Consider the following 24562-nt stretch of genomic DNA (forward strand, 5'->3'; position numbering starts at 1 on the left):
CATGGCACAGATCTTGAAGCACCATGGTATGCCCAAGTCCATTGTCACTGACGGCCATCTAAGTGGCTGCACCTGCTCCCAAGCTGCCTCCACCCCCTCCCTCGCTTCAGCCATCTCCTCCTCCCTCCTTCCTCAGCCTGCAGCCCCCCCACCTTCCGCCATCTCCTCCGCCTCCAGCCCCAACTCCGCCTTTGCTTCTCCGCCCCCCCACTTTCTCTTCCTCCACCGCCCCCCGCCTCCTTCTCTTCTTCACCTCCCACCCTCTCTGCCTCCCACCTCCTCTTCCTCCTCCTCCCGCCATCTCCTCTTCCGCCCCCCCCGCCTCCTTCCTTTACCTCCTCCCACCCGCTTCAGCTCCTGCCTCCAGCCCGCCACCCCTCCGCCTCATCCCACCTCCCCCTCCTAGGCCTCCACCCCGCCTCCATTCCACCTCCCCCCCGCCTCTCTTGCGCCTCCTCCCACCGCCTTCTCACCTCCTTCCCGTCTCCCACCTCTCTTGCCTCCCCTCCACCCTTCTTCTGACCCTTCTCTGCATCCCCTTCTCGCCTAACTCTTCCCCTCCTGCTCTTCTTCACCCGTCCACCCCTCCTCCCTTTGCTGGTGGTGCTGCGCATAGGCCACGAGCTCACCTCTTGTTGAGGTATTTCCATTATGAAAGAGGCAAGCTGAGTGCATTGGTTGCAGATACTCTGTGTGTGAGTTCAGGGAAAGTTGCAGAGAATGTCTTCACAGCAGAATGCCTTGCCCTCCCATGAGGAGAGTGCCAGGAATGATCAAGCTATGCAAGAGTAGAGTGTGCAGTGAAAGACTAAGGCAACTTACAGATGCTTACTGGCACAGCTCATGGAAGCCAAAAGGGATCCATTGTTTCGCAGGCTTCAGGCTCTTAAATCCTCATGCAGAGGAAGTGTAGCAGAGAGTTTGTTTTGGGGCAACCCAAAAGGTGACAGCCAGAAAGAGATCCTTGGACACAATTCCTGATCTTCTTGTAGATGATGTTTCCAGGAAGAGCAAGAAACCTTGAAAGGAGGACAGGTAAAAGAGGAAAGCAGGTAGTCAGGAAGGGAGTATGCCTTCCAAGAAGAAAAAGGCTACGCATCATCATAGCTCTTCAAGTCTTTCTTCTTCTTCCAGTTCTACCTCTTCATCCTCATCATCGTCTTCTTCTTCTAGATCATCGAAGCCAAAGCATAAGAAGAAGAAGAAGTCAGGCAAGAAAGCAAAGACCAAGGAGTTCAAAGAAGGTGGGAAGTCTGTCAGGTTTGCTACATTCAATGGCTAGTATGGCTAGACAGAAAAAGCCATGCAGTTTGTTAGGCAATTTGATGCAGCCTTTGGCACAGAGAAATTCTCTGAGTCCTCCAAGCTGCAAATGGTTAGTTTGCACTTGACAGCAACGGCTAGTGCATGGTGGAGCTTACAGACTACAGCTGACACTGCTCCAAGGAAGTGGAAGGGCTTTAAGAAAACCTTCTACATACAGTTTATGCCCAAGCAGTTCAGAGACCATGTCTTTGTTACCTGGGACAGTTTGCATATGGATGCAGGAGATACAGTAGAGGCCTACAATCAGAAATGTTGGGATGCATACTTGCAGATCACTCCCTTCAAGAAGGTCTCAAAGAAGACCCAGGTAAGAAAGTATAGGTCTGGTCTCACTCCAAAGATACAGGCTGTGGTTAATACACAGCAACATAAGGGCATACAAGGTATCATGCACGTAGCCACTGTGGCAAGCTTAATGTACCTGCAAGATCCCACCACAGTGCCTTCTCTTTTTGCCGGCACAGCAGATAAGAAAAAGCCAGCCACACCTTAGTCTGAGAAAAAGGAGTCAGCCCCTATAAAAGAATTTATATCAGATTCTCTAGAGGAAGATAAGAGGAGGAACAACAAAGCTTTGAATCTACTTGTCTGAGGGCTAGCAGTCAGTGACACCTTGATGGGTGAGATGAAACCTTCAGAAAGTCTACCCATGCTTTGTAGACTTTCAAAAGGCTTTTGACACAGTGCCATGGTCGTTTGATTAGGAGGCTTCAAGAGACATTTGTCCTAGGTTTCATGATCTGTGGGGTGATGAGTCTATATGAGTCTGCCAGAGGAAGAGTACGAACCCCAGATAATCTATCTTGATCAAAGTGAAGCAGGGATGCCCTCTCTCACCGACACTTTTCGGGCTCTACATTGCTAAGATCACGGCCTTCATTGACCATGTTGGAAGTGAGGGATCACTACTTGTCAACTTGATGATATGGATATGTATATGCAGACGATATCATCCTTGACAATAGGCTTATAGAGGCATCTAGAGGCCCTAGAAGTGTTTTGTGGGGACAGAGACTTGGCGGTCAACTCGGTAAGACCAAGGTTTAGTATTGCATGGACATAGTTTCACTTACAGGGGAGCTAGTAGAGATCGTGCAGTCCTACACTTACCTAGGGATAGTTTTCACAGGATCAGTGTTAACGATGATTTATGCAGCTAGGGCATGGCTTACAAGAGGTCAAGGAGCTTTGGCTCGAGTAGAGCATGCTTTCAAGCACATTTCCAAGATCCATTGACGAAGAGATGGTTGTTTGATATCCTGGTGTAGGTGATGGCCATGTATGCAGCACCCTTTTGGGAGAATGATCTCTGGACAACCTAGTAGAGAGGCTACAAGTGATTATGGAGTCCTAGATGATTTGGAGCAAGCCCTCGTTCCGTCATTAGATATTAAAGGTAGAGTTTGCCGTGACGCCACTCCAGATTGATGCCATTTTTCAGATAGTGACATATCTTCATCGGATTTGGGCCTTGCCCAGCTGAAGATTACCGAGGTTTGCATTAGAGTCATCTAGCTGACTAGTGGATGAAGGGTTTAACACAGCTTGGTATGCACGTATATCCAGATAGTTTGCCAGCCAAGGTATTCAGATGGATTGACTCCCATCTTTTCACTACAGTTTGGATGTCTACCTTTTCATATTCCTTGGGATTAGTTCAATCGAATCATACAATTTGACCCAATTAAGCTCCATATGTCATGGACTTTTGGGGGACGGGGAATGAAGTTCGCCACCAAGCTCCAGTTCTATCACGATCTGTCAGGATAGACTGGACCTCCATCGTGCATGCTCTAGTCTATCTTTGGACTGCGTGTGGTCTTTGTGGCTCTGGCTCCACTACTCCTCGTGTCCATATACTTTGTCCTCATCTTAGAAAGCTCCTCCTCCTCTGCTCCACTATGATCTTGTGTCTGTGACATGCCGTTGTGGCTGTTCTAGCTATGCCCCATGTTATCGTCACCTCTTGTTGTTTGATTTATCTTGATAGAGACTGTCTATGTCGTCAGATCTTGATCTCACCTTTCAATGGTTTCCCTGGATCATGATGTCTCATGCTCCCAAATGGCGTGTAGGGGGTAGATGGATATATCGCTAGATGGTGATGAGAGTGGCCATGGAGGGACTTGGTGACCTCCCATCACTAAGCTACAATGAGCGAGCCAGATGCTCCAAGCAATGATGCTAGACAACATCTTCCAAACAAGGGCCTCTAGGGAAGAAACGAGATGTTGCCAAGAAGGGGGGAGTTGCATCCTATACCTCACACACTTTGAATGGATCCAATAAGCTATAATGACCATGTTGATGGAGAAGGCATGGACTCCCTCAGTCAACCAAGCTGTCATATGCCCCAAGTAAAATCCCTCTACAACCTCTACAATCGATCCACTACCTTGGCTAGCACTGTCCTCTTCCATGGCACTTGCAGTGGGAGGAGACTAGAGGTGCTGGTATGCACGCATAGAGAGATGGTTCGAGGGACTGGGGCTCCACATGGACAGACTACCCCCATTCCAGTACAGCATGGATGCTCCGTTTTCTCCCCTCCTATCACACGAGTTCAACCAGGTTATCCGTGAGGATCTATTACAGCTACACACATTCCGGACTTGGCTGGGCCCGAGTGATCTTTCAGTGAAGCTGGGCTTCTACAGGGATCACTTCTTACATATCATAGCGGATGGTTTCATTGACCCACCAGGGTACACTCATATTTATTTAGCCCATTCACTGAGGATCTCTTTTGGGCAGTTCCGGGTCTCTTCACATAGACTTTGTATCGAGGGCGGCAGAGTAGAGCGACTACCCAGGGAGAGGCGCATATGCACTTTGTGTGACATGCAGGAGGTTGAGACAGCGGAGCACTTCATCTTCAGTTTACTATGGGATCCGCATGCGTTTCTACTACCTCTTCAGAGACAGCTATGGGGTTTTGGCTCAATTCATCTCCTACCCAAACCAGTGATGTTTGGCATGTTTCATTCATGAGGCACTTAGACTCTGTGAGAGGGTACTTCGAGCACGGAGACAGGAGCAGACTTCATCCTTGGCTGATCTCTCTCAGAGATCTATCACGGAGTTTTTCCAGCCAGATCACATGGACACCCATGGGACGAGAGGCCTTGACATGACCATGACCCGGAGACCTGACAGCTCATACAGAGGGTTGACACACGGATCACATTTGGGAACATCCCCTCCATGTTTAGAGTCATGTCTCGCTCGACAGGGGCCACAATAGCCCTAGTTAGACACAGAGCTATGACCAGGAGACATGCCAGGGCTGCTCCTTTGAGGGGCCGACAACACTCATTTGCCGACTTCATGCCCCCATGGCCACACCCACCCTGATGTCTTGATGGTGATGATGATGATGATAATGATGATGATGATGATGATGATGATGAGATAGTCGACTACGGACATGACATGACTGTGTTGTATTTAGGATTTAGTACTAACATTATGCATATTTTGCATTTGCATTGGTGTGGATGCTCATTTAGTAGCTCCACCACCACAGCTTGTTTGTACCAGGTTTTTCACAGTTTCATAGACCCATCAGTCTTCCGAAGACTTTAATAAACTTTCTTTCTTTCTTTCTTTCTTTCTAATCGAATGTCACATGAGGAAAGGAGAGCTTTGATGGATGCCAATAAATGCTTTCACTGCAAGAAAGAGGGGCACATGGCATGGGAATGCCCAAAACATAAGCTTAAAGGAAAAATGGATGATAGGGATGAACAAAAAGGTAAGAAGCCCAAGTCCTCTGCATGATTGATGCCTGATGTTACTAGCAAGTAGCCCGATGGCTGTTACTAGCGAGTAGCCCAATGGGGATGCTATGGAGTTATGCAAGGCATGGGGCAAAGTGAGAGATCAGATGTCATTGATCTTCTTTGACCCATGGGCTCGTGCAAACTTTATCTCTCTAGAGTAGCAGGAAAACTTGGAATCCTTGCAGAAGAGATGGGGCCTGTTAGTGAGGTAGGTTTGGCTTGTCCCGGATTTAGCACTTCGCTCACCCCTATCATTGGAAAGCTCTGTTTGCACATTTAGATCTTTGTGGACAGTGAGAAGTTTTATATTAAGCCTCTTGAGGGCTGTGATGTTTTGCTGGGAATGCCTTGGTGTCATAGATTTCATGCTTTGGTGGATACTTATAATCGGAAAATTACTTTGGAGCATAGAGGGAAGACATATGTATTGGATATCAAACTTAAAGGACAGTCAGTCCCTGTTGTATTTGCCTCAGCTATTTGCTCAGTAATGAAACACTATATTTCTGCGTATTTAGTTTTTGCAAAGGATTTAAAGTGTGACAATCCACAGTTTTGTTTCTCTAAGCTGGAAAAAGAGCGGACAGATTTTCTTAGTCAGTTTGGAGAGTATTTTCTGACTCTTTGCCAGGTGAACTCCGCCTGAGAGGCTTGAGGATCATGGGATTGATATTGTGCCAGGTAGTAGTTCACCCAACAGGCCACCATATAGGGTGAGTGCAACCCAACAGCAAGAGGAGATCATGGGCTAGGTGAGGGATCTTTTAGAGAAGGGGCTGATTCAGCCCAGTTCATCTCCTTACTGTTTACGAGTGTTGTTAGTTCCAAAACGGGATGGTTCATGGAGAATGTGCATCGACTATCGTGCATTGAATAAGAGAACCATCAAGAACAGATTTCCATTTTCGATAACTTGGATAGATTCGAGGGATCAACTATCTTTAGCTTTATAGATCTTAAGATTGAGTATCATCAGATACACATTCGTCCTGAGGATGTGTCCAAGACAGCTTTCAGGACCAACTTTGGGCTGTAGAGTTTTTGGTTATGCCATTTGGGCTTACAAATGCTCTTGCCACCTTTAACCGGATGATGGATAGAATCTCCCGAGAGTAGAGATCTTTTGTGGGCACTTTCTTTGATGATGTGATAGTGTACTCAAAAGATGAGGCAGAGCATAAGAAGCATTTGGCGATAGTATTTCAGAACTCAGCAAACATAGGTTGGTCATATATACAAAGAAGAGCGAATTTTTAATGTGTGAGATTCACTTTTTGGGACACATTGCCTCTAAGGATGGAGTGCGAATGGATCTTGCTAAGATTGAAGCATTCCGCAATTGGCCACAGTTGAAAAACTTGCATGAAGTACGAAGCTTTTTATGCTCATACTACAGGCGGTTCATACCCCACTTTGCGGAAATTTCTTTACCCCTCTATGCAATGGATAAGAAGGGAGCATCTTTTATATGCAGTTTTTGAGATGCTGAAAGAAAAGCTTACTTCGGATCTAGTGTTGATCTTGCCAGAGTTTTGAAAAGCTTTTGCTGTCCAAGTAGATGCATGTAGAAAGAATGGCCTCGGAGCGGTCATCATGTAGGATGGATGGGTTGTTGCGTATGAGAGTAGGATTTTGCAGGATGATGAAAGACATCTAGGGATTTATGAGAAAGAAGTGCTGGCTATGATTCATGCCCTTTCTACATGGAAGCAATTTACTTGGGACTGATTTCACAGTGCAGATAGATCATTAATCTTTGAGATATTTCCTCACTCATACTAAGTTATTTGAGAAGCATATGTGTTGGGCCAATTTCGGATAGTGCATGTCAAGGGTAAAAAGAATTTAGTGGCTGATGCATTGTCAAGGAAACCTTAGGTTTCAGCAGTAACCATTGCTTACCACAGTGGGTTTGATGCAATGAAGGACCAGTATGCTTAGGACGAGGATTTCTGGCTTTCTTATGATGCATGGTCGCCTTTGTGTCACAAAGCAGTTGAGGTCTAAGATTATGATAGAGAGTCATGCTCCACCATGTGCAGGGCATGTCTACCAAGCATTCTACTCCATGGCAAAGGTATCCAAGATGAGCTGTTTTGGGAGTCATTTCAAGCAAGGCTTGGGCAGCCACGTACAATTGTGAGCATGTGGGAGGAGAAGCATGATTTGGAAAGTTCGAAGGTGTCACCTACTGTCCCTGGATTGTGTACAATGATGGCTGCGTAGTTTTGTTGACACCTGAAGTTGGGAGGGCATACTAGTGGTTGAGGCAATGGTCCCTATTCCTTTTATATGCATATTATTGGGTACTCATCTCCCCGACTATAGAGGTTTCATGACAATATATACTTTTTGTGAGAGCAAGTATTTGAAGGTCAACCTCTTACGATAACGATAACGATCTTTAATGTGGATGGCCCCACGTGTTCTAGAGAGTCGTTTACCTTCAGAGGAGAGCTAGCGGGATATAGTTGGACTTTAAAGTTTATTATGCAAACTGATAGGCGTTGGTCCCACTTGAGAGGCAACACTACCAGTCACAGTTTTGATAAGTGTATGCCAATTTTTTCCAAGTGCAATAGACATGAACGGCTTAGAATATGACGCTCCTTCACATCAAATGCAGTAAGCCCTCTATTCCCCACCAAGTCATGATAGCAATTATTTGCATGTTAGCGGGGCTTGTAAATCCCTACATAAGTATGAAACTGTGATGTTGTTTAGTCAAATCTATTTTTTTCATTGTCGTCGTTGTGCTCTGCAACATGTTACAGGGTGTTTAGAAACTTACATCAGATTTATTTGTAGCTCATGTATTGATGCTAATACACTGGACAGGCGGTACATAGCTTTACATGTAAGCAACAGCCTTTTCAGTTTTGAGGATCAAGAAGGAGATGTTCATGAATTAGCTGGGCACGTTTATCTTTTCTTGAAGGAGCAACTTGAAGTATCTTCTACACCACTTTCATATGGTTTGCTTCATGGAACCATTGTAGGTATGCTTAAAAACCTTTGGTCAATATTTGTTTCTCTCTTGATTGAGCTTTGTTTTGCTTTGGTTTTTCTTGGATGGAATGCAAACATCAAGACTGACAAAGAGGCTTCTTTTTGTAATTAAACATGCTTTTTCTTTGTACAAATGAAAGGAATGGTAACCAAAAGAAAATGCAGCAGAAGTAAATGAATACAACAAAAGTTAGCAATTTTTTGGAAGGAGGCCATAGGGATCATTATGTGTCCATAGGGATCATTATGTGTAAGTGTTTTGTTGTTCTCATTATAAGTCAAACTCCAATTGATTTGTGAGGTATTTCTTTAGCTCTCTCTCTCTCTCTCTCTCTCTCGTGTCAGGGGTACGAAGACTTCACTTTAGGATGTTGCAGACTACCTCCTCTATGGCCCTAGCAGCTGAGGGTGACTAGAGATGCTGGTATGCACACATAGATAGATGGTTCAAGAGATTGAGGCTCCACATGGATAGACTTCCCTCCTTCTAGTACAACATTGACGCGCCATTTCTCCCATTCAGGTATCACGAGGTCAACCAGGTCATATGCGAGGACATCTTGTAGCTACACACATTTCAGACCTGGTTGGAACCGAGCGAGCTCCCGGTGAAGCTTAGCTTTTATAGAGATCACTGAGGGTTTTATTGATCCCACTTGGATTCACCTCCCCCATTCATTGAGGATCTCTATTGGGCAGTTTCACACCGACTTCACATTGAGAGTGTGCGAGCTGAGGGAGCACCTAGGGAGAGGCTTATATGGACTTTGTGTGATCTACAAGAGGTCGAGTGAGAGGAGCATTTCATCTTCAGGTGCCCAGTGTACTACGAGATCTGAGGCTGCTTTTACTTTCTCTTCAGAGATGGCTTTAGGTTGCTCTCCCGCTTCCTTGCTTTCCCAAACCAGAGATGTCTAGGAGCCTTCATCCATGAGGCAATCAAACACTGAGAGCACTTACTCCAATTACAGAGGCAGGGGTGGGGCACACTGGTAGACTCTTCTCAGAGTATGATCACAGTGTTTTCGAACCTGACCACACAGGTTATCACCCCGCGGGCCTTCGACACGGGTGTGTGTTGGGATATATCAAGGTGTATGCCTCTGGCACACCTTGGTTTCTATGTGTGAGTGCTAGAGGCACAGTTAGGTGGTGGTAAGCCACATAGGATGATTGAGAGAATCTAGGAGCAGATTGAGGAGATGATTGTGGAGCTCTGAAGTCATCAGTGATGTCAGTGTGAATGTAAGAGGTGCCTACATAAGGACCTCACTCTTCTTCATTCTATATGCAAGTATTCTGAATTTGTGTTCACTCTACTCTTTCCTTTCAGTTTACCAACATGGTATCAGAGCCCTTTGATCCCCCTTGATCCCATTTCTGCCACATCATCATCTTCTTCACCATCTCTTCCCCTTCTTCCCAAATCTTGCTTAAGCCTGTTCTCCTCCGTTTCTCTGCCATTCTCCATGCCCTTCCTGCTGGAGATACACCTCGAAGGGGCGAACCCTTGGCTGCAACGAATTGAAGTTTCATTGTCTCTGCTCGTCGTCATTTCACGCAGATCGTCGACCCTGTCTTCCACGTTTTCTCTGAGACTGCTCCATGCTTCTCTAATTCCTTTCAGAGGGTGCTTCTCCATACCTTGAGCTATCCTGTGCTGAAATAGGAGCGGCAATGGCTGCATATTAAAGCTGAAAACAGAGAAAAACCAGTCGAAAATGAAGAGGCAAGCTATGGCGCTCTGACGCGGATTTGTGCCCCTTCTCCTGAGTGGAACTTCTGTGGTATATGAGCTTTCTTTTGCCTCAGAAACCCCCTCTTTTTCCTTGCTCTGGAGAGCGAGATATAAGCCCTCCAAGTTCAGTCCTTTGTTTTTGACAGTTTTGACAAAGTTTTGAAAGTGATGCTACATAAAATGCTACTTTAGCATTTCTGAGTTTTTGAAGTTTTCAATAGCATCAGTACAACTGTGGCTTCAGCTTTGCTTTGAGTTGCTATACCTGGTTTTGATTGGAAAGCTTTCATTTAGCCACCTTTGTGAAGCATATAAGTGAAAGTATCATTGATTGAAATTTGGACACAAGACTTCGCTACATTAAATGCTTATATTCTGAAGCTTTTCAGTTGTTATTCTAGCCTTGTAAGAGAGAAGACACTGCCCAATACCTGGGTTAGACCCTCTCATGGCTTGCTTATGTAAAATATGTGAAAAGCCAAAACATAAAGCAATGTCTTGTTATGCTACAAAGGAAGAAAATGCCAACATGGCTTCCTTGTTGAAGATTGCCAAGATAATGGTTGTCAAAAAGGAAGCAACTTCAAAGACAGAAAATGCCAATCTACTTTCAGTTGATGTGCCTCCACAAGATGAGGCATCCTTTGAAAATTATGCTTTTTAAATCATCTCTATGTATGCTCCAGATCTCTCTTTTTATGTTGAGTCAAGGTACTCAGCCTGGATAGTCCTCCAAAATGAATGAAATAAACTATTGTGTTTTGTGTGTTTTGTAAACACCTCTGGTCACCTTATGATGTAGGCCATGTGTATGTGTTTATGCTCCATGGTACCTCCTGCAGACATTGTGTGCATGTACATGCAGGGGAGATAACCATTGGAAGGTCTTTTGTATCCCTTTTGTTTACCTTACACCCATGGGAACCCTTGCTAGCTTGAGATCCTAGCCATTGATAGATCCATGACCACCATGAGATGGCATGAGACACCTTGTGCTAGCTGTATCCTTGACATAGCCTGAGGCATTCCCTTGAGGGGGGGGTTGTTGGAATATATCAAGGTGTATGCCTCTGGCACACCTTGGTTTCTATGTGTGAGTGCTAGAGGCACAGTTAGGTGCCCATAAGCACAGTTAGGTGGTGGTAAGCCACATATGATGATTGAGAGAATCTAGGAGCAGATTGAGGAGATGATTGTGGAGCTCTGAAGTCATCAGTGATGTCAGTGTGCATGTAAGAGTGCATGTAAGAGGTGCCTACATAAGGACCTCACTCTTCTTCATTCTATATGCAAGTATTCTGAATTTGTGTTCACTCTACTCTTTCCTTTCAGTTTACCAACATGGTATCAGAGCCCTTTGATCCCCCTTGATCCCATTTCTGCCACATCATCATCTTCTTCTCCATCTTCTTCTTCACCATCTCTTCCCCTTCTTCCCAAATCTTGCTTAAGCATGTTCTCCTCCGTTTCTCTGCCATTCTCCACGCCCTTCCTGCTGGAGATACACCTCGAAGGGGCGAACCCTTGGCTGGAACGAATTGAAGTTTCATTGCCTCTGCTCGTCGTCATTTCACGCAGATCGTCGACCCTGTCTTCCACGTTTTCTCTGAGACTGCTCCATGCTTCTCTAATTCCTTTCAGAGGGAGCTTCTCCATACCTTGAGCTATCCTGTGCTGAAATCTGAGCAGCAATGGCTGCATATTAAAGCTGAAAACAGAGAAAAACCAGTCGAAAATGAAGAGGCAAGCTATGGCGCTCTAACGCGGATTTGCGCCCCTTCTCCTCAGTGGACCTTCTGTGGTATATGAGCTTTCTTTTGCCTCAGAAACCCCCTTTTTCTTTGCTCTGGAGAGTGAGATATAAGCCCTCCAAGTTCAGTCCTTTGTTTTTGACAGTTTTGACAAAGTTTTGAAAGTGATGCTACATAAAATGCTACTTTAGCATTTGTGAGTTTTTGAAGTTTTCAATGGCATCAGTACAACTGTGGCTTCAGCTTTGCTTTGAGTTGCTATACCTAGTTTTGATTGGAAAGCTTTCATTTAGCCACCTCTGTGAAGCATATAAGTGAAAGCATCATTGATTGAAATTTGGACACAAGACTTCGCTACATTAAATGCTTATATTCTGAAGCTTTTCAATTGTTATTCTAGCCTTGTAAGAGAGAAGACACTGCCCAATACCTGGGTTTTTTTTTTTTTTTGGCGCAAAAAGTAGTGCTAGTTTTATTACTTGAAAGCGAGAGTACAAGAAGGCTTAAAGGCCAGCGGGCTGTAATCACAAAACGGATTCAGCCCGAGAAGTCAAAATGCTAAATACAAGCCTCTTAGGGCATAATCATCGGAGAGTGGACAAAGAGCCACGGTGGAGGGGCGTAATGCCACTGAAGACTCTGAGTGGAGTGCTGGAAGAATAACTCCCGGTGGTCCCAGTCGCGAAGGAAACGTCGTCTCTTTTCTTTCCCTGCCCGGGACTCTCCCTGAATCTGATCCCACTGACCCTTGAGCGTGTGAATGATCGTGCTCCAGATATGTGCTAGGGTCTGGGTAGTAGAAGTAGTCTGAGATCCTACAGTCTGCGCGCATCTGGAAGTCCAGATATGCCAGCCTGCGATGCTCCCTATGATCTCCCAAACTGGGTGCCGAGGCATCGCTCATCGCTCCTGCATCTGTCTCTGTCAGATGCCAAGGGAAGCTGTCCATGTATGCCGAAGTGGCCTGCGTGATGAAAAAGACGGGATCCTGTCTAGAGAACTCATAGGCCAAGTGATGTCCCGGCTCAGTGCTGCACCAACAAACGGCTCCCCAAGTGATCGGTCCTAGCTCGGGTGTAGCCCTAGCTAAGATCCCCATGATTCCCTTCCAAACTGTCTGCGCATGCGAGCAGCTCCAAAGGCAATGCTTCAGGGACGACTCCTCCTGAAAACACATCTGGCAATGCCCCTCCTGTCCCATCTGTCTCAGCCAGCTGCCAACTGGAAGCCCCTTGTGTGCCACCATCCAAAGGAAGTAGGAGATCTTCCTCGGATGCCAGCTAGCCCAAAGAGTCTTCCAGAAAGTGCGAAGAAAGACCAAGGATATCCCCTGGGCATACCACCTATGTGCTTGTGTGGGTAGCCCACGCTGGAGAGCCCCAAGAGCACGCCGACCCGTGCGTGCACTACTGTAAGAAAAGAAGGGGGTAGGGTTCTCTGAGGTCTCCGATGGTGGCCAACGCCACTCCCCTGGGTCCCACTCCACCTCTGACAAGGAACGGCCCTCCCATATCCAGAGTCTCCAATCCTGGTCCTGCATAATCAGGGGGTCTATATGCCACGTCTTCCCTTGCAGCCCTACAATGCGAAGGCGCTGCCAGGGAAGCTGGGGTCGATCACGGCCTCTCTGCTCTGTAGGCGACTGTCATTAGTGATGGAGAAGAAGTGTACCGAGGAGTCCGAGAAGAGGCCTGCCACCACCAAAGGAATGCCTCGTGGAGTGAACTGTCCTAGCTACCTCTCATCTCCCAGGAAGAGCTGTCCGGTGCCTACGGGAATCCTCCAACCTGCAGGGATGGCAGCATCAATCTCCGCTCGCCGAGCCTGGATCCCACGTGCCGTACCTATTGCTGCTGCCAGGTCGCCTGGGCTCAGCTGACTGTAGACGTCCCTCCAAACCCGGAACGAGTGCGCGGGCCCACGCGCCCAGAGCGCCCAAGGGATATGGGATCTCTCTCCAAGCTGACGACCTGTATCATCTGTCACCTGGCTGCTCCAGATCAGGGGCTGTCTGTCTGTCTCCTCTCGGCAGCTAGGGGGAACCTGGGAAAGGCTGTGTCGCAACTTCCTCTAGACCGAAATGAGGCTATGGAGGAAGGGGAAACGGGGCTGAGTCAAAGGAGCTGAAGTGAAAATCCATCGGATAGAAGGCTGCCAAACACCCCCTCTCTAGGGAGTACACGCACTGAGACCATGCTGTAGCAAGAGCTTCCACGTCTGTCCTCCTGGGGTCAGGACCGCGGATGACTAGCTTGCCAAGAAGTGCCTGACTCTGCAGCTCTGGATCTATGATGCCGAGGCCGCCCTCTGCCTGGGGGAGAATGACCGTCTGCCAGGCGACCCTAGCTCTGGTGGTGCCGGAACCGTCTGAACCAGACCATAGGAAATTCCGCACCAGTCTCCTCAGCTGGGCTACACAAGACCTCGAGAAACACCAGCAAGAGGCCACATACCAAGCAGTGGCAAGAAGGACATGGTTGACCACAAGGGCCCTGCCTGCCAAGGAAAGCCGAGCCGTGCTCAAGAAAGCAAGCTTCCGTCGTATGGAGGCTAGGACCGGCACGAACTGTTGAGCCGGTGTGATGTCCAGGCCTACCTGGAATCCCAGGTAACGTGTCGTCTGTCCTCTAGGGATCCAGCGAAACCCCAGGAAAATACCCCACTGTGAGCTGGCTCCCGGATCCGTAAGAAAATCAGCTGACTTATGCCAGTTGATTTTCACTCCAACCGCAAGGCAAAAAATCTCTAGGGACAGTCTCACTCGCTCCAGTGACTCGACATCATCCTGCACATATAGGGCTGTGTCGTCTGCATACTCGGAGTCCAGCAGCTCGGCATCCTCTCGAATAGGGAGACGCATCCCGCAAAGACGAGTGGTACGAGCTCGAAGGAAGTGTGTCATGGCCTCCGCAAAAAATAGGAAGAGGTAAGGCGCTAATGGACAGCCCTGATGCACCGAGCGCTCGAGTGTGAATCTCTCCCCCATCCTGCCGCTAATGATAACCTGACTGGAGGCCGATCTGTAAAGGCTAGCAATACCTCTGATCCACTCGTCCAGGAAACCGAACCGAGCGAGTGTACCTTCCAAGAAGGACCAGTCTACCCTGTCGTACGCCTTCTCAAAGTCGAGAAGGAGTATGGTAAGGTGCTGGCCACTGTGCTGGGCCCATTCCGTTGCCTCTGAGAAAGTGAAGATGTTGTCCAAGATGCTGCGATCTTGGACAAAACAAGTCTGGGTGTCATGAATCAAGTCGTGTAGCAGGGGGCGGATGCGACTGCTGATCATCTTGGTGAGGATTTTGTAGGCGGTCGGGAGCAGGGTGATTGGGCGCCACTGTCTGATCTCCTGGCGGTCCCCCCCTTTGGGGATGAGGCAAATCAGGCCTGTCGCAAGGCTCTTTGGATCTGCCCGCTGGAGAAGATGTGCTGGAAGGCTGCGAGAAAGGGCCGGTGGATCTGCTCCCAAAAGGTGGTGAAGAAAGCTCTAGAGAGGCCATCCTCACCTGGGCATTTCTGCCCATCAATCACCGCATCCTGCATCTCCGCAACAGTGAAAGGGGCGAGAAGGGTGTCGCTCATGCTGGGCTGCATGAGTCGCGGTGTAGATCTCCACACCTGCTCCCTGCAAATGCGGCCACGAGGGTCTGGGGGCTCCTGCTGGAATAATGATCTGTAGAAGTCTGTCGCCAAGTCCCGGACCTCATCTAGATCTGTCCTGACACTACCATCCTGCGCCCTAAGAGAACGGAGCTGTTCCCCTGCTGACCTCTGTCCATGAGTCCTGAAGAACACTCTGCACATCCTGTCGCCTTTCCTAGCCCAGAAGGACTTGGAAGCATGAAATGAAAACTCTGAGCGACGCTGGGTGATCTCCTCTAGCATGGCTCGGGCCCGAATCTCCTGCTGTCTGAGCTCCTCAGAGCCTGGAGAAGACTGCTGCATCCTCTGAATCGAGGCGAGATCATGTCTGAGACCCCGCTCCCGCGCCCAACACCAATGTCTGACCTGAATCGCCTCCTGCTAGCAAATGCGGCTAGACTCAGCAAGCGCCTGAGCTACCTGTGTTGCCATATCCTTGGTAGGGTCCCACTCCTGCTCCCATAGGTCCACTATCCTGCTGTGAACCGCTGCTCTGGTGTAGATGGAGTCTGGGATCCGGCATGAACGTGGAGGTGAGGACTGAGAGGCTGAGTCCAGGACTAGGATGACTGGGGCATGGTCTGAAAGTGTCATCCTTGGAACCACTCCTGACTCTCGTCCTTTGCCAAGCGCCCAATCACTGACATAGAAACGGTCCAGCTGCTCCAGAAGTCTGCCTCCCTCCCTCCTGTAACCCCAAGAGAAGTCCAGACTCCCAGGCCATCTGCGAAAGGAAGGCTTCCTCCAACTGTCCTGACCTCCCACTGCAAAGAGGAAGGAGTCCCAATCTGCCTGCTCTGCCTGAGCTATACCGAGGAACTCTGGGCCCCTTCCCTGCTGATCCTCTAAGGTCTCAAGGTTGTTGAAGTCCCCTCCTACAATCCAAGAGTCCATCTCTGGCAATAGGTCTGTTAAGGATCTCCAAAAAACGGATCTACGTCTGAGATCAGTCGGGGCGTAGATATTGAGGATGCCGATGCAGGATCCCTCAATATGCAAGCCCACCCAAAGTGCACGTCCTGGGATCAAAGTGCCAAAACCACACACATGCTGAACTAGAGAAGCGTCGATGGAGGTACAGACACCCCCGCTTCTCCCCTGCTCGCCAATCGAAGGTTCCCAGTAGGTGTGGGAGCGTCCTGTGAGGACCTTCCCACAAATACTGGTCTGTGAAGCCGAAAGCTTGTGTTCCTATAGTAGGAGCACATCTACCTTTCCCACCAAGGCTGGCTGGAGCTCTTGTCTGAGCACCATCTTCGTGGGGCCACGGGTGCCTGATGAGTGGAACTCGTTAACGTTCCAAGAGATAATGCGTAAACTCATGAGGAGGGAAGGTGGGCCACAAACAGCTGTCTGCTTACGGTCGAAGTCGAAGTGGTCGGAGGATGTCCTGTGTGGAGACGAAGGCGCTTCTGTGAAGGTTTCGAAGGAGAGGCGGATCATCAGACCCATCCTCTAAAACCTTCAGCAGAGGGGAAAGGCCCTTCGTCCCATGGTGGTAAGCTCTCTCTAACCAGCTCGACGCCTCTGCCAAGGAAATGCTGTAGAAGCCCGCAACCTTTGAAGTCCTCCAGGGGCGAAGCCCTTCCGCGTAGGCCCACTCCAGCGGTGGTCTAATAATGACTAGGAGTCGGAAACGTTTGGCGCTGTGGCGCCAACGCAGACGAACCTCACCCTCCTGCCACTGCTGCTGAAGAAGCTCCGCTGCTCTGCTACCAATCCAGTCCTGCACCTGCTCCTGGGTCTGGTCTCGTATCGTCTCCCAAACATTTTCATTCGTCCATTGCTCATTCCCTTCACTGGAGATAGTGAAGGAATAGCTAGGACCATCGTGCACAGCAAGAATGGACACCTTACCCTCCGCCCCCTTGCGGAGGAAGAAGATGCTGATGTCTAGGCATGCGGGAAAGGAGCCAATACCCGCTGCATCCAAGTAGTCCCAAGGACCTGCTCGGTAAAACTCCAATGGAAGAGCTCTAGGAGCAGCCCTTGGGCTTGGGGACGAAGATGAGGAGTCTGAACCGGAGGGAGGGGTGCTGGCCACCTGTGGGGAAGGGCCTATCCCCGCCGTCTGGCCCGGAGGGATAGACGAGGGTGAGGTCTGTGCTGGCTTTGGGGCTGCAGGTGGCGCAGGTGGAGGGGGGATTCCTTCTGGATCATGCTCGAGGAAGAGAGTGGAGCAGAAACCACTGGTGCGGGGGGGGATCCTGGAGGGGGTGGGGGTCGGAGAATCGAGGAGGAGGGGGGAGGGGGGGGAGGGCGGGGTGAGGGATGAGGGGGAGGCTGGCTGACCTTCTCCTTTCCCTTCTCCTTCCCCTTACTGTGCTGCTGATGAGTAGGGACCATCGGAGGGGGCTCTTGCTGTAGATGGGTAGGTTTTTTGGGGCCTGCTTTGTTGCCCTTCCGTTTTCGTTTGACTTCCGTCCAGCCTTCCCCTTCGGGAGGGGATGTCGCTGATTGGTGTGGAGTATCCTGAGTTGCCTGAACAGGGGTCTTCTGAGGTTCTGTACTCGTGAAGCGAGGACATGAGCGAGCCTGGTGCCCGAAGCCATGGCATCTCAGACACTGGTTTGGGCGACCAGTGACCAGAATGCGCTGCGTCACCACACCTGTGTCTGTCTCTATCTCGAACTCCGAGGGGATGCTATGTGGATCAAGGACTGCCACTTTGACACGTGGCACCCCTTGGGCTGCCGCCGCATCAACGTAGGTGTCCTGCATAGGCCAACCCACGTGCGCCCCCAGGTCCTTGATGATCGGGCGAAGCTCGGTTGCGAGACCTGGGAAGATAAGGGTAACTGGGTGGCGAGGAATGCGAAAGCGGGCATCGAAGTCTGCTACACTGAATCCCCTGTACCAAGGGACCATGAGGATGATCTTCCCACCCACAGAAGTAGGGGATCGCCTGACCATGTCGCTCGCAGCCTGTGCTGAGGAGAGCTTAAGCCAGAAAATGCCACGTCCCATGAGTGCAACCTCCTCAATGTGACTGTCCTCGAGGTAGAGGGTGGACTACAACCAGTCCCTGATGTCTGCTCGTGAAGGGGAGTAGCCAATGACCCTCCCATAAACTGATGTCTGGGAGAAGTCCGTGGCGGCGTGCTTCACCAAGGAGACCTGGTGCTCTGTCAATGTATCGGATAGGCTGATGGAGGGGGGGGGTCCGTCTGGGCCACCGGTTCCGGGCATGTAGCCGCCATATCGCTTGACTAACTGCGAACTCCCGAGGTGGGGGAAGGGAAAGGAAAAGGAAGGGGAGAGGTATGGGGAAGCGGGGGGGTAAGAAGGTGGGGACTAAAGGGGTGGCGGGGGAATAGGAGGAGAAAGAGAGGGGGAGGTGAGGTGAGCGGAGCGGAGCGAGGCGGGGGGGTGAGGTGAGGTGAGCAGAGGGGAGCGGTGCGAGGCGGGGTGAGGTGAGGTGAGCGGAGCGGAGCGAGGCGGGGTGAGGTGAGTGGAGTGGAGTTTGGCGGGGTGAGGTGAGTGGAGAGGGGGTGAGGTGAGCGGAGCGGGCAGACGGAGTGGAGCGGAGCGGGTCGAGGCGGGGTGGGGTGAGGTGAGCGGAGCGGAATGGAGAGGAGCGAGGCGGGGCGGGGTGAATGGAGCGTGGCGAGGAGAGGGGAGGAGCGACGGGCGGAGAAGCGGAGGATGAGGAGAGGGGGAGCGTGGCGGACAGGAGGAGCATGGCGGAGAGGGGGGCGGCTGGCTGCGCGGCAGCAGCTGACGGAGGGAGAGGGAGGGCCGCGCAGCATGCGAGGGGGGGGGTAGACGGGGAACGAAGGGGGAGGGAGCTCGCAGGAGCAGACGGTTCAGCTACTGTCGCCCAATACCTGGGTTAGACCCTCTCATGGCTTGCTTATGTAAAATATGTGAAAAGCCAAAACATAAAGCAATGTCTTGTTTACCAACATGGCTTCCTTGTTGAAGATTGCCAAGATAATGGTTGCCAAAAAGGAAGCAACTTCAAAGACAGAAAATGCCAATCTACTTTCAGTTGATGTGCCTCCACAAGATGAGGCATCCTTTGAAGATTATGCTTTTTAAATCATCTCTATGTATGCTCCAGATCTCTCTTTTTATGTTGAGTCAAGATACTCAGCCTGGATAGTCCTTCAAAATGAATGAAATAAACTATTGTGTTTTGTGTGTTTTGTAAACACCTCTGGTCACCTTATGATGTAGGCCATGTGTATGTGTTTATGCTCCATGGTACCTCCTGCAGACATTGTGTGCATGTACATGCAGGGGAGATAACCATTGGAAGGTCTTTTGTATCCCTTTTGTTTACCTTACACCCATGGGAACCCTTGCTAGCTTGAGATCCTAGCCATTGATAGAACCATGACCACCATGAGATGGCATGAGACACCTTGTGCTAGCTGTATCCTTGACATAGCCTGAGGCATTCCCTTGAGGGGGGGTTTGTTGGGATATATCAAGGTGTATGCCTCTGGCACACCTTGGTTTCTATGTGTGAGTGCTAGAGGCACAGTTAGGTGCCCATAAGCACAGTTAGGTGGTGATAAGCCACATAGGATGATTGAGAGAATCTAGGAGCAGATTGAGGAGATGATTGTGGAGCTCTGAAGTCATCAGTGATGTCAGTGTGCATGTAAGAGGTGCCTACATAAGGACCTCACTCTTCTTCATTCTATATGCAAGTATTCTGAATTTGTGTTCACTCTACTCTTTCCTTTCAGTTTACCAACATGGTATCAGAGCCCTTTGATCCCCCTTGATCCCATTTCTGCCACATCATCATCTTCTTCTCCATCTTCTTCTTCACCATCTCTTCCCCTTCTTCCCAAATCTTGCTTAAGCATGTTCTCCTCCGTTTCTCTGCCATTCTCCACGCCCTTCCTGCTGGAGATACACCTCGAAGGGGCGAACCCTTGGCTGCAACGAATTGAAGTTTCATTGCCTCTGCTCGTCGTCATTTCGCCTGCTCGTCGTCATTTCACGCAGATCGTCGACCCTGTCTTCCACGTTTTCTCAGAGACTGCTCCATGCTTCTCTAATTCCTTTCAGAGGGAGCTTCTCCATACCTTGAGCTATCCTGTGCTGAAATCTGAGCAGCAATGGCTGCATATTAAAGCTGAAAACAGAGAAAAACCAGTCGAAAATGAAGAGGCAAGCTATGGCGCTCTGACGCGGATTTGTGCCCCTTCTCCTCAGTGGACCTTCTGTGGTATATGAGCTTTCTTTTGCCTCAGAAACCCCCTTTTTCTTTGCTCTGGAGAGTGAGATATAAGCCCTCCAAGCTCAGTCCTTTGTTTTTGACAGTTTTGACAAAGTTTTGAAAGTGATGCTACATAAAATGCTACTTTAGCATTTGTGAGTTTTTGAAGTTTTCAATAGCATCAGTACAACTGTGGCTTCAGCTTTGCTTTGAGTTGCTATACCTGGTTTTGATTGGAAAGCTTTCATTTAGCCACCTCTGTGAAGCATATAAGTGAAAGCATCATTGATTGAAATTTGGACACAAGACTTCGCTACATTAAATGCTTATATTCTGAAGCTTTTCAATTGTTATTCTAGCCTTGTAAGAGAGAAGACACTGCCCAATACCTGGGTTAGACCCTCTCATGGCTTGCTTATGTAAAATATTTGAAAAGCCAAAACATAAAGCAATGTCTTGTTATGCTACAGAGGAAGAAAATGCCAACATGGCTTCCTTGTTGAAGATTGCCAAGATAATGGTTGCCAAAAAGGAAGCAACTTCAAAGACAGAAAATGCCAATCTACTTTCAGTTGATGTGCCTCCACAAGATGAGGCATCCTTTGAAGATTATGCTTTTTAAATCATCTCTATGTATGCTCCAAATCTCTCTTTTTATGTTGAGTCAAGGTACTCAGCCTGGATAGTCCTTCAAAATGAATGAAATAAACTATTGTGTTTTGTGTGTTTTGTAAACACCTCTGGTCACCTTATGATGTAGGCCATGTGTATGTGTTTATGCTCCATGGTACCTCCTGCAGACATTGTGTGCATGTACATGCAGGGGAGATAACCATTGGAAGGTCTTTTGTATCCCTTTTGTTTACCTTACACCCATGGGAACCCTTGCTAGCTTGAGATCCTAGCCATTGATAGATCCATGACCACCATGAGATGGCATGAGACACCTTGTGCTAGCTGTATCCTTGACATAGCCTGAGGCATTCCCTTGAGGGGGGGTTTGTTGGGATATATCAAGGTGTATGCCTCTGGCACACCTTGGTTTCTATGTGTGAGTGCTAGAGGCACAGTTAGGTGCCCATAAGCACAGTTAGGTGGTGGTAAGCCACATATGATGATTGAGAGAATCTAGGAGCAGATTGAGGAGATGATTGTGGAGCTCTGAAGTCATCAGTGATGTCAGTGTGCATGTAAGAGGTGCCTACATAAGGACCTCACTCTTCTTCATTCTATATGCAAGTATTCTGAATTTGTGTTCACTCTACTCTTTCCTTTCAGTTTACCAACAGTGTGACCCGGAGCCAATGACACGACATATCCAACAAAGGATGGACACGCAGATTACACTTGGAGACATCTCTTCCATGTGCAGGGTTGGAGCGGACCGACGGGTCACCATAGCCCTAGTCCGACACACAGCCACTTCTAGGAGACCACACCGGGTAGCGCCCACAGATAGTCGACAGCACTGTATCACTGACTTTATACTACCACTGTCCCACCGGTCACTAGGTCCGCCATGATCTTCTTCCTTTAGGGGGGAGGGAAGCTCCCGTATCTATGATATTGGACCGGATTCTGTTTTGTACTTTGATGACACATGATGATAGTGATGATGGGGAGGGTCACATTGATATTATGTTATGACTGTGTATTGATGTTCTTATGGCTATGTAGCATGTAACAGGTAGCATGAGGTTTCTCACAGTCTCATAGACCCATCGTTCTTCCGAAGACGTAATAAATTTTCTTTCTTTCTTTCTTTCTCTCTCTAATAATTGTGAGTTACTTTATGCACTCTCTATGAGATGCCTTGTGCACTCCCTCTCTTCTAGGAGATTTAGTTTTTTTCTCTTTTGATGTGTACCTTGTCTCATAGGCCTGTGAGGCCTCCTGCAGATGTCAATAAATCTCTCTCTCTTTCTCTCTCTCTCTCTCTCTCTCTCTCTCTCTCCATTTATGGCATTATACTCTGACATAGAGCAGTTTTTGAGGCAAGGGGAGGTTTTTCTTGTGGGAGAATTCATAGTCATAGGCAAAGGTGCTGGTTTCTTATGAGGATGCAATTGTATTGCCACATGCAGATCCTAGTAACGTAAGACATTGTCATACATGGGTTACACACATGAGGGGGCATGGGTTACATACTATGGTAGGCACTCATTAGATAGGGTATCGTCTACAGGTTGATGGATTGCAGATGTAGCTAAGTGAGTGGAGTACATCCATATGGTGGGTGGCATTGTGTGGTTTACAAGACCCTAGAGTCTCTTGCTTTTGTTTCATAGATTATTGATTTCAGAATACTCCTCCCATATGAGGAGTGGATTAGTTTGATCTCTCGTTTTAACTAGACCTAGCACAACCAAAGACATTTTGACAAGCCACCTATCTATACAAGGTGGAGGCAAAGACTCAAGTACAAGTTCATGATATAACTTGAGGCGTAGGCTACCTATCTATACTTGAGCTTGGGCCTTTATGGTTCCATATCTAGAAGTTTCTCACTAGAATGTTTTACCTAGATGTTTCTAGACTAAGTACAAATGTGGGACAAGTGTCCCGTTAAAGTCTCTATAAGGATCTAGATGTTTCTTACAACAAACTTCTAAAAGGATTGATAATGTGGCATCACTTGGTGACATGGATTAACAATGCTACTGTGGCATTCATGAAATGTTACACACAATTTTTGAACGCCCTTGACGCAAGGTCTTTTGACTTTTAGTCTACCAAGTACAATATGCTTCTCAAGCTACCAAATGAACATTATTTCTCTCAACCTCCTTCATAGCTATTTTGTGCTCCTTAAAGCCAATTGCATTTTTTCTCATCTCAGATTCTTCCCTAGAGTGCCTTGGTAGATGTATGATATTTGGCCTTGGGTGTTGCACCGTGTGAGATCCAATCCTCCACTTTGGCCCTTTTCTTGGATGAAGCGACGCAGAATTTCAATGTGTTTTGTATGGGCATGAAAAAATAGGTTTCTTGCTACTAGTGCATACCTTCAAGTAGTCTCCTCAACCATATGCATTCACTATTACAAGCCGTGCCAAAATGCTTATGAAAATTGATAGGATGCTCATTGCCAAGCCACCATGACAGATCAAGTATTAATCCCCCATGAATGTGCACCACTGACCACCCCAAAGCCTAGCAGCCACCTTCTAATTAGGCACTAATCTACCTAGGATACATGGTGGACCTAGGACTAGTACTAACTGCCTTAGCTGTCCTAACTAGGCACTACTATCCTTAGGGTCAATTAAACCCCACAAACCAATGACCATCGTCTTACTCCTACCTTCCTAACCTAAGGCATCCTACCCCCTAGGGATTATATTACACCATATTACATTTTCTTCCCTTTACTTAATATTCTTGAATAATCATATGGCGTGTACGCTTTTCTTTAATATCAAGATTTCTTTTTGGCTCATGTGGAGGCATGTGGGGTTCAATTAAATCTATGAGAAGCTCTTCTCCTACGAGACTATCAACTTCAAGCAGTTGCTTCTTCAAATTATTACATGCACTCGACATCCTTTTGGTAAAGCTAACTTGTTAGCAAGCTCACTAATTCTCTAAGCATTGTGAATGGATCATGACAACTTAAGACATTCTCTAGTTTTTAAGGTTTTAAAGGGCTTGGGTACTCTCAAATAAACTCTCTCCCCTTGTTCAAATTCCACCTTGTGCCTATGCATATTGAGCTTTCTTAATATATTATAGGCATGTCTCAACATCTGATGCATGTCCTGGATAAAGTCTTTGGCCGCTTGTACCCTTTCTTTCCCAGCCCTATAGATGGTGGAGCTCTAGGCTAAAATCCATACATTAAGACAAATGGACTATAGCCAGTAGTTGAAGGCTTTGCACTATTATAAGAAAATTGTAGAATTGAAAGACTCTTCCCAATTTGTTTACTATTTACTAGCATAAGCATGCAACATATGTTCTAAGGTTGATTGACTTGTTTTGTCTGACTATATGAGCACGCCATTAGATGTGATTATTTAACTTAGTTTCAACTTTCGAAAGACAACCCTCAATGAATGGCTATCAAACTTATTATCTTGGTCACTAACAATACCGGTGAGTAAATTATATGACTTGAAAACTCCTTTGACAAACAATCTTG

General features: G+C 48.0%; 1 protein-coding gene across 3 annotated transcripts in view; it reads left to right on the forward strand.

Annotated features, from left to right (window-relative positions):
• Positions 1–24562, forward strand: part of LOC147892459 (uncharacterized) — a 63511-nt gene that overhangs the window by 15510 nt on the left and 23439 nt on the right. For all 3 annotated transcript variants that reach the window (XM_087387255.1, XM_087387254.1, XM_087387256.1), the window contains one exon: positions 7947–8107. In XM_087387255.1, coding sequence (XP_087243381.1) covers positions 7947–8107 — 161 coding nt within the window. The remainder of the gene's footprint in view (positions 1–7946; positions 8108–24562) is intronic.

This window comes from Dipteris shenzhenensis, chromosome 16 (genome assembly GCF_047967505.1).
Source record: "Dipteris shenzhenensis isolate YYH24624 ecotype China chromosome 16, Dip_SZ_1.0, whole genome shotgun sequence".
NCBI classification, from domain to species: domain Eukaryota; kingdom Viridiplantae; phylum Streptophyta; class Polypodiopsida; order Gleicheniales; family Dipteridaceae; genus Dipteris; species Dipteris shenzhenensis.